At 53.1% G+C, this 9,888-nt stretch overlaps 1 protein-coding gene across 1 annotated transcript; it reads right to left on the minus strand.

The window, feature by feature from the left end:
* Window positions 1-211: 211 nt before the first annotated feature.
* On the minus strand, window positions 212-8,566 carry LOC115835047 (phospholipid phosphatase 2-like). Its single transcript, XM_030812444.1, has 6 exons — window positions 8,419-8,566; window positions 7,418-7,569; window positions 6,905-7,182; window positions 1,913-1,970; window positions 1,490-1,666; window positions 212-697 (listed from the first exon to the last, which is right to left on the minus strand). The coding sequence occupies exons 1-6, from the start codon at window positions 8,564-8,566 to the stop codon at window positions 548-550; spliced, it is 963 nt and encodes a 320-aa protein (XP_030668304.1). The 3' UTR covers window positions 212-547.
* Between the last annotated feature and the right edge of the window lie 1,322 nt (window positions 8,567-9,888).

A 9,888-nucleotide genomic window follows, 5' to 3' on the forward strand; every position in this document is an offset into this window, starting at 1 on the left:
TGAAATGACCCTCGTGCATGCCGATCCACCTGACCCTTGACCCCAGCACTGTGTGGGAGAAACGCAAGGGGTGGGCTTGGCTTCTGGCTTCTACCATCACAGCAGGTGAGTCTGCTTGACACCTGAGCTGCGCTGAGCCCAGCAGGGGAGCCCTCTGACGTGAGAAACACAGTCCGAGACCGGCCATAAGGAACAGAGGCACTGAGCCCGCTTGTCAAACAGACGCCCTATTTTACTAAAAACCACACATACATTTTACAAAACAGCAACTATCTGATCTCTCGGTCCCTTCCTTAACCCCATAAAACGAGGGGATACTTGGGGACCGGCGGGAACAGGTTCCCCTCCAAATGCTGAGGGCGACCCAGGCATCTCCAGACCCTGGTCCAGTGCAGGGCAGGGGGCAGCGGAGCCAGCTCACTGCTCCCATCAGCCCAGGGTTCCCGGAGCCCGTCCAGAGCCCTCAGTGCCTAACCAGGGCCAGAGGGAGCACCTGGGTGGGCCTCAGCTGGACTCACAGCCGCTCCCTGCCTGGGCGGGTCCAGCCTCAGGAGGAGGAGTTCAGGTATCCATAGTGGTTGTGGTCAGCCTCGCCCAGGGTCAACGTCAGTGACAGGCTGGGCTTCCGTTCCAGCTCCTCCTCCTTCGGACAGTGCTGCGGGGGTCGGGCTTTGAAGAAGTCTGAGATGTAGCGGACCTGGTAGAGCGGAGGGAGGTGAGAATGGGCAAGGGGCCGGCCAGGTACCAGGGACATGGGCGGGAGCAGGAGGGGGATGAACAGGGTCCCAGGTGGGAGCGAGGGGCCTAGGTGGGCAATGAGAGGAAAAGTGCTTGGGGTGGGAAGAGAGCGCTCTTAGTGGAGGACCAGTGGGGAGCACTGAGGAGCTGACAGGCCCAGGGAAGAACTACAGCAGGGCCAGGGGTCCAGAGAAGGACTGGGGTGCATGGAAAGGAGTCCTGTGCACTGGGGTGCAGGGGAGGAACGGGGGGATGGAGGGCGGTCCAGGGAAGGACTGGGGTTGGGGGGAACGGATCCCAGGGGAGGACTTTGGGGGTAATGAAGAGGGTCCAGGTAAGGACTGGGACTGGGGGGAAGTGGTCCAGGGGAGGACTGGGGGGAAGGAGGGGGTAAAGGGAAGGACTGGGGCTGGGGGGAAGGGGTCCCAGGGGAGAAATGGGGGGAAGGGAAGGGTCCAGGGATGGACTGGGGTTTGGGGAAGGAGTCCCAGGGGAGAAATGGGGGGAAGGAGGGGGTAAAGGAAAGGACTGGGGTTTGGGGAAGGAGTCCCAGGGGAGAAATGGGGAGAAGGAGGGGGTAAAGGGAAGGACTGGGGTTGGGGGGAAGGGGTCCCAGGGGAGGACCAGGGGTGGAAGGAAGGATCCCAGGGATGGACTGGGGTTGGGGGAAGGGTGCCTAGGGCAGCACTGGGGTTGGCTGGGGAGTGGTCTCTGGACAACACGGGGGATGGAGTTAGGGTTAGAAGCTCACAGTGAGGCCAGCCACCAGTGCGCCCTGCAGGAGGCCAACAAGGACATCGCTCCAGTGGTGTTTGTAATCAGACACGCGGGTGTAGCCCACATAGAGGGCAAAGGCCACCAGGAAGAACTGGACTGTGGGTCGCAGCAGCCGCGCCCACTTCCAACAGAGCCGTGCCTGCACATACAGCTGGAGTGGGGAGAGGACGTGTTAGCCTGTGTGCCTGCCGGGTGCTCCCCCTCCCACTGCACAAATGGCAGCACTGAGGCTGGAGGCAAACACCAGTCAGCCCAGGGCCTCCCGTTTTTAGAAAAAAATCAGCCCCCACCACCACCACTACCCACCCATTTTACAGCTGGAAAAACTGAGGTCCAGGGAAGGGAGTGACTTAGCCACGGTTCCCCCGACAAGCAAGCCCCGGAGAAACAGACTCACCGCCAAGAACATCATGCGGTACATCCCAAAGGAAGAGTGTCCTGAGTAGAAAGACAACCTGGGGAAGGAGAAGGAGCAGGTGGCTCACTCAGCGTCTTCCAACCTCCCCCTTGTCCCCGCCCCACCCACAGAAGGGAGGGTTTGACACGGAGGCTGCTGCTGTTAGATGCAGTCAAATCCCAGTAGCAGAAACTGTTCCCCTTTTCCGTTCCAGTTATCTGATAATGGAATAAGAGTCTCTGATTGGGGCTGTGGCATGAGATGCCTCATCTGTGAAGACTCGGAGGCCTGAACCAAAAACCCAGGGCAGACAATCGTGTCTGGCAAGCAGGCAACACCACAGTTTCGTTTTCACCGTGTTTCTTTTCAGGATTTTCTCCCATCTGCGGAACTGAGGGAAGACTTATTTTTATATAAATTCAAGATTCAGTGAAGGACATCAAGAAAGACAGAAAATAGCAGAGCAAGAAACTTCAAAAGCAATTTTTAAAAATGGCAAATAAGTCACAATCAACTTTTCTGGAACTAATCAAAAGCTTGCAGCCACCAGAAGACTTGAGCAAGATAAACCAGCTAAATCTCAGAACAAACGGCCTTGTGGCATTTTAACTCATCCTGTCCCTCTCCCACTGCCTAGACTGTGGTGGCCTGAGGATTCCAAGAACAGACTTTATTTGCAACTGTGGACGGGAGTATGGCTCAAGGGCTGGCCTTGATCTCACCTGACTGGACGTTCTCCCAGTGCTGAGGGGCTACCCGGGGGACATTTGTAGGAAACATTCACAACACATTTATTATTCTCTGCTGCCTGGGGCCATAGACAGCAGATGAGGCAAACAACAGACTAACCAAACAGAGCGGGGGAAAGGCCAGGGAATAAAATGCTCTGGGCGATGAGGGCTTGGACCGCAGACAGAGCAGTGCAGGAGTTCAGGAGAGGCCTGCAGTGCCCGAAGCTAAGCGCTCACGTCTGGCCGCCTTCAGGCTCCACACACACAGTAAGCAAAAGCTAAGGCAGAGTTGAAAACGTGCTTAACCGTGGAAGGGCTGACCCCACATGCACACAGACCCTTCTACAAACTCTGGGAGGGTTTTATGGGTGTTTTTGATTCCAGATGTTTAAGGAAATCTCTGAACTATCACTGACCACTGGGCTAAAAGAACAGGAAGAAACGGCCACACGTGACAAAAAATACAGACTTTACAACCAGAAAAGTCATTAAACAAATAACTACTGCAACAAACAGCAAGAACAAACCCGGGGGAGGGCGTGGGATCATATTTCCAGAGTTGCTACATTATAATATTCTAAACACCCAGTTTAAAACAAAACAAAACAGGCCGGGGGTGTGGTGGTTCAATCCTGTAATTCCAGCACTTTGGGTGGCCGAGGCGGGCAGATCACGAGGTCAAGAGATCGAGACCATCCTGGCTAACATGGTGAAACCCCGTCTGTACCAAAAATACAAAAATTAGCTGGGTGTGGGGGCGCATGCCTGTAATCTCAGCTACTCCAGAGGCTGAGACAGGAGATTTGCTTGAACCCGGGAGGCAGAGGTTGCAGTGAGCTGAGATCGCACCACTGCACTCCAGCCTGGGTGACAGAGCAAGACTCCAACTCAAAAAAAAAAACAAAGAAAATAGGTCAATTAACAACAACAAAAAAAAAGACAGAAAGAAAGAAAATAGGTCAATTAAGATTATTTGGCCAGGTGCGGTGGCTCAGCCTGTAATCCCAGCACTTTGGGAGGCTGAGGAGGGTGGATCACCTGAGGTCAGGAGTTCAAGACCAGCCTAGCCAACTTGGTGAAACCCCGTCTCTACTTAAAAATACAAAAAAGTAGCTGGGCATGGTGGTATGCACTTGTAATCCCAGCTACTCGGGAGGCTGAGGCAGGAGAATCTCTTGAACCCGGGAGGCAGAGGTTGCAGTGAGCCAAGATCACACCACTGCACACTGCACTCCAGCCTGGGTGACAGAGCAAGATTCTGTCTCAAAAAATAAAATTAATAAAAATAAATGAATATACAAAAATTAGCCAGGAATGGTGGCGCACACCTGTAATCCCAGCTACTGGGGAGGCTGAAGTAGGAGAAGCACTTGAACCCAGGAGGTGGAGGTTGCAGTGAGCCGAGATTGCACCACTGCACTCCAGCCTGGGCCCAGACTCTGTCTCAAAAAAAAAAAGAAAAAAAAAAGATTATTTAGCCTGAATGGGCTTGGTGGCTCACACCTCTAATCCCAGCACTTTGGGAGGCTGAGGCAAGAGGATTGCTTGAGCCCAGGCATTCGAGACCAGCCTGGGCAATATGGTGAGACCCTGTTTCTACAAAAAAAATTTAAAAACAAGCCGGATGTGGTGGTGTATGCCTGTAGTCCCAGCTACTTGGAAGGCAGAGGTGGGAGGATGGTTTGAGCCCAGGACTTCAAGTCCTGGGCAAGAGAGCAAGACCCCCATCTCTAAAAGAAAAAAAAAATTAAAAGCAAAACAAACAAACAAAAAAGACAGTAATGAGGAACTGAAAAAAGAAGATGTAACCTAAGCAAACCTAAACAAAATGACAGAGGTCCTTCCTCATCAGTAATTACATTGAATATAAATAAACAATCTAATTAAAAGTCAACGTTTCATTAAATGCCTTGATTCAATAAAAAGATTAATATATAATGAAAAAACACACAAAAAAAATAAAAAGTCAGAGATCTGGCTGGGTGTGGTGGCACACACCTGTAATCCCAGCACTTTAGGAGGCCAAAGTGGGCGGATCGCTTGAGCTCAGGAGTTCAAGACCAGCCTGGGCAACATGGCAAAACCCTGTTTCTACCAAAAAACAAAAAATAAACAGTAGCTGGATGTGGTGGCACCTGCCTGTAGTCCTAGCTACTCGGGACACTCAGGTGGGAACACGGCTTGAGCCTGGGAGTCCGAGGCTGCAGTGAGCTCAGATCATTGCACTCCAGCCTGGGTGACAGAGTGAGCCTCTGTCTCAAAGAAAATCAGAGATTGGACAATACATTAAAGAACACGGCCCAATTTTATGCTAGGTATAAGACACTTACTTTAGAGTCAGAGACATAGACAGCTTGAAAGTTCAAGAATGGAAAAAAAAATATTCCATGCAAACAGTAACAAAAAGAGAACCAGAATAGCTATATTAATATCAGACAAAATAGACATCAAGACAAAAATTGTTGAGACAAAACTCATATATCTCATTCTATGATGATGAAATGGTCAATCTTTCAAAAATATGTAACAAAGGTAAATGTACTAAACAACAGAACCCCAAAATACTTAAAGCAAAAACTGACAGAATGTTACAACATGGATGAACTTCAAAAACATACAAGAATGCACTAACTTATACAACAATTAGCTGGGCGTGGTGGCGCACACCTGTAGTCTCAGCTACTCAGGAGGCTGAGGCAGGAGAACGGCATGAACCCGGGAGGCGGAGGTTGCAGTGAGCGAAGATCGCACTCCAGCCTGGGCAACAGAGCGAGACTCTGTCTCAAAAAAAAAAAAAAGAAAAGAAAAGAAAAAGAGAAGGCAGACACAAAAGACCACATAGTGTATGATTCCATTTATATGAAACATTAAGAACAGACAAATCCACAGACAGAAAATAGGACAGTGGTGGTTGCCTGGGGCTGGGGGAGGAGCGACAGCTGACAGATACAAGGGTTCTTTTTTTTTTTTTTTGAGACGGAGTCTCACTCTGTCACCCAGGCTGGAGTGCAGTGGCGCGATCTCTGCTCACTTGCAAGCTCTGCCTCCCGGGTTCACGCCATTCTCCTGCCTCAACCTCCCAAGTAGCTGGGACTACAGGTGCCCGCCACCATGCCCGGCTAATTTTTTGTATTTTTAATAGAGACGGGGTTTCACCATGTTAGCCAGGATGGTCTCGATCTCCTGACCTCGTGATCTGCCCGCCTCAGCCTCCTAAAGTGCTGGGATTACAGGCGTGAGCCACCGCGCCCGGCCACAAGGGTTCTTTTTATTTTCTTTTCTTTTCTCTTTCTTTTTTTTTTGGAGACAGGGTCTCGCTGTGTCGCCCAGGCTGGAATACAGTGGCACCATCTTGGCTCACTGCAACCTCTGCCTCCCGAGTTCAGGGGATCCTCCTGCCTCAGCCTCCACAGTAGCTGGGAATGCAGGTGTACCCCATCGTGGCTGCTGGGAGTGAAGGTGCACCATCATCGTGGCTGCTAACATTTTGATTTGTTGTAGAGATGGGGTTTTGCCATGTTCCCCAGGTTCAGGGGTTTCTTTTTGATGTCATGAAAATTTTCTGGAACTAGGTCAAGGAGATGGCTGCACAACATTGTGAATGTACTAAAAATGAACTGGACACATTAAAATGGAAAAAATTGTGACTTTTATCTGACACAAATTTTATTTCAATTTTTTAAAAAGGTCAACAATTAGGTGAAAAGTTTAAGGACTTATCAGTAGAGATGGTAAGACGATAGTGCAGAAGGCCGGGCACCGTGGCTCACACCTGTACTCCCAGCACTTTGTGAGGCCGAGGTGGGTGGATAACCTGAGGTCAGGAGTTCGGGACCGGCCTGGCCAACATGGCGAAACCCCGTCTCTACTAACAATACAAAAATTAGCCAAGTGTGGTGGCAGGTGCCTGTAATCCCAGCTACTCGGGGAGCTGAGGCAGGAGGATCCCTTGAACCTGGAGGCAGAGGTTGCAGTGAGCCAAGATCATGCCACTGCACTCCAGCCTGGGCAACAGAGCGAGACTCTGTCTCAAAAAAAAAAAAAAAAAAAAAAGATAGTGCAGAAGAAGGCAGGGTGTGAAATTTAGGGGAGACGGAGACAGGGCATGCTCCCCTCGGCCTCCCAGTGTCTGTGGGGCCCACGGAACCCTGAGGTCTGGCTCCTGCCTGGCCAGCTGCCTGCTGGCTCTTCATGATTTGGCTCCTGGGCCTTCTTCAGCTCCCATTCCCCCCAAGAGTGAAGGCTGCTAGTCCACACCCACCTGGCCTCGGTGACGTCCGCAGGGTTTCCCCTGCACACTTTCTCCAGCTGCACATAGACTGAGCAGTTGATCCGGCTCCAGTCGGGGTCGCAGACGGCTAGGAAGTTGGGCCTCAGACGCCCGATCATGTACTTGGCCAGGTCTGTCAGAGACTGGCTCATGGCCGCCCCGAACAGGAAGGTCCCCAGCACCTTGTATACAGCAGCCACGTAGTTGTTGAAGTCTGAGCAAGAATAGAGCCGGTCTGTGTACACCAGGTAGGCTTCCCAGGCAGAGACCTGCAAGTGGGGCAGCCGCAGGAACCAGTGGGGGTCTCGGTCAGCCCAGGGGCCTCACTCCTCCCCACGGGCCTCCCCAAGGCTGCTGGAGAGCTGGGGACTCTAAAGGGGGCCCTATTACCCATAGGTACCACTCAGGACAAGGCTGTGTCCCCCAGCCCCATGCGGACCTCCAGGGCAGGGCTGTGCCCCACCCCATCCCCTCCCCAGTCCCTCTGAGCCCCTCCTGCCTTACGAGGACGATGGTGGCCGTGATGGTGACTCCAGCCATGAGCCCGTGGGTGATGGTGTCTGGACGGTAGGGGTACCGGATGGAGTCATCCCCGCAGTAAAATCCTCGCTTATACGGGGCGTTCACCAGCGTCAGGATAGCAAAGGGCAGGGAGGCTGGTGGGGAAGGACAGCCTGGGAGCTGTGAGGTTCTCTCACCAGCTGGGCCTTGGGGCCCCACACACCTGCCTTGGCCTGGAGGCCTCCCACCTCTACTCCCACCAGACAGCAAGGAAGAGCTTTTTTCACAGCCCAAGTAACACTCCCTTTCCCATCCCCCTCAGACACACACAAACTCCCAGGCCCTCTGCCCCTCATACCCTTGCAGCCTCCTTTCTGCTCCTTGAAAAAACTCAGCAAACACCCACTTTTGCACAGCCACTTCTCTCTGCCCAAAATATCTTTTTTTTTTTTTTTTAATTTTTAAAAGTAGAGACAGGGGTCTCATGTTGACCAGGCTGGTCACAAACTCCTGGGCTGGAGCAATCCTCCAGCATCCGCCTCCCAAAATGCTGAGATTACAGGTGTGAGCCAACGTGCCAGGCCCCAAAGTATCTCTAACTTATGTGCTGGGCCCTAAAGTAGCTCTGAGTAACTTCTACTCTCATTTCCCCATCCTGACTGTCCATGCCAGCGTCCCTCTCACAGAAGGAAAGGTCTGTTCTGTTTCCCTCTTCCACATGCAAATCCCATGTGGAATTAGGCAGTCACATGTGGGACACTGGAACTAATTTCCCCCATCCACCCACCGGCACCAGGAGGCGCCTACCGTGTTCAGCGCAGAGTCCTTGGAGCCTGCTCAGGGCCTGGCCAGGGCAGATGTTTAATAAACATCTGTTAAAATAAGGCAGGACTTATTTTAACCTAAGAGCTGGCCAGAGAAGTCAGGAAGAAACCAAGGAAGGGCACAGCTGAGACGCCTTCGTTCACGCACTTGCCCCTTCAGCGACCCTCATGCCAGGCCACGCGCCAGCCACGTGGTAACCAGGACAGACCCAGCGCTGGCCTCAGGGATCAAAGACACATTCAGGAGCCACTTATGGAAGGTGTTGCCATGGCACTGGGGCTCCTGGGTCCCTGCTGAGCTGAGGGTGGCCAGGGAAGCAGGAGTCATCTACGGAGGACAGGGGCAGAGGGCAGGTGCACAACAAAAGCCCGGGTCGGCTAGCCCAGAGACAAACCAAGGCAGGGCGTCCTTTGGCCCAGCAGGGCAGGTACAAAAGGGTGTGGCTTTTCTAAGTTCTGAATGTCAGCGGAGGGGCAGGGAGCCCCACACTCCTCCAGACATGCTAACTTCAAGGGCCCTAGGACACCGGACACCACACACCTCCCATGCAGTGAAGAAAACAGAGGTCTGCCTCACAGAGCAAGGAAGGTGGAAGGAATGCAGAATAGAATGGGCAGGCCCGGCGCGGTGGCTCACGCCTGTAATCCCAGCACTTCGGGAGGCCAAGGCAGGCGGATCACGAGGTCAAGAGACTGAGACTCTTCTGGCCAACATGGTGAAACACCGTCTCTACTAAAAATACAAAAATTATCTGGGTGTGGTGGCGTCCCAGCTCCTTGGGAGGCTGAGGCAGGAGAATCGTTTGAACTCAGGAGGCGGAGGTTGCAGTGAGCCGAGATCGCACCACTGCACTCCAGCCTGGCCACAGGGCGAGACTCTGTCTCAAGAAAAAAAAAAAAAACAGGCAGCGCCAGGGCCTGGAGGCACGGCAGGACTGCGGAGAGGGTGGGATGTAAGCACCTGCCTTCTGCTCCCACACAGGAGGGGTTGGAGCCGCTGTGAGTGAGGGGAGAGGCCTGGGAGGAGGCGAAAGTCAGGGCAGGGAGTCCAGCCCTACCCACAGCTCTCCGCCGGCAGAGGCTCACACAGGTTGGCCTCCGTGTCCCACCTCCCTGCCCCAGCAACTCCAACTAGAGACTCAGGCACCCCCATGACGACAGGCGCCGGGCTTCCCTCGGCCTGGAAAGCTCTCCCTGGGGTCCCCAAAACAGACACCTTCTCTTCTTTGAGCCCCTGGGAGCCTTCCCGCCCTCACACTGCCCTCAAGCCAGCATCTGGAACCTCAGGGTTGACTGAACTGTGATGTGCTCAAGCTTCCAGCATGGAGGTGCACTCGGCCTGGCCGCCACCCCCGGCACACAGCAGCAACAGCCAACCCCATCTCGGCTGCACCTCCCACTACTGTGTGACCTCCGGCAGGTGACTCAGTGCCTCCCTCACAGGCTGCTGTAAGGGAAATGTTTGTTATTTGCATGTTGCTCAGTGCCTGGCATACAGAAAGTGCCACCTAAATGTTTAAATAAATAACATCATAGGTGCTCAGGAAATGGTACCCAGGGCTGGCAGACACCCGCGGGGACTTCTTGCTGTCACCTGGCCCACCCTAAAAAAGGGTCTCCTTCGGCAGGTAAGAGGACTTGGCCTCTGCT

Source organism: Nomascus leucogenys, chromosome 5, assembly GCF_006542625.1.
Source record: "Nomascus leucogenys isolate Asia chromosome 5, Asia_NLE_v1, whole genome shotgun sequence".
NCBI classification, from domain to species: domain Eukaryota; kingdom Metazoa; phylum Chordata; class Mammalia; order Primates; family Hylobatidae; genus Nomascus; species Nomascus leucogenys.

Excerpts from the sequence above, each read along its gene's own strand:
- LOC115835047 (XM_030812444.1), bottom strand. The coding sequence starts at position 8,566 with ATGACTCCTGCTTCCCTGGCCACCCTCAGCTCAGCAGGGACCCAGGAG. Across the intron at positions 1,971-6,904 it reads GCGGACGTCACCGAGGCCAG|GTTGTCTTTCTACTCAGGAC; the intron begins GTGGGTGTGGAC and ends CTCCTTCCCCAG. Across the intron at positions 1,667-1,912 it reads ACCGCATGATGTTCTTGGCG|CTGTATGTGCAGGCACGGCT; the intron begins GTGAGTCTGTTT and ends TCCCCACTCCAG.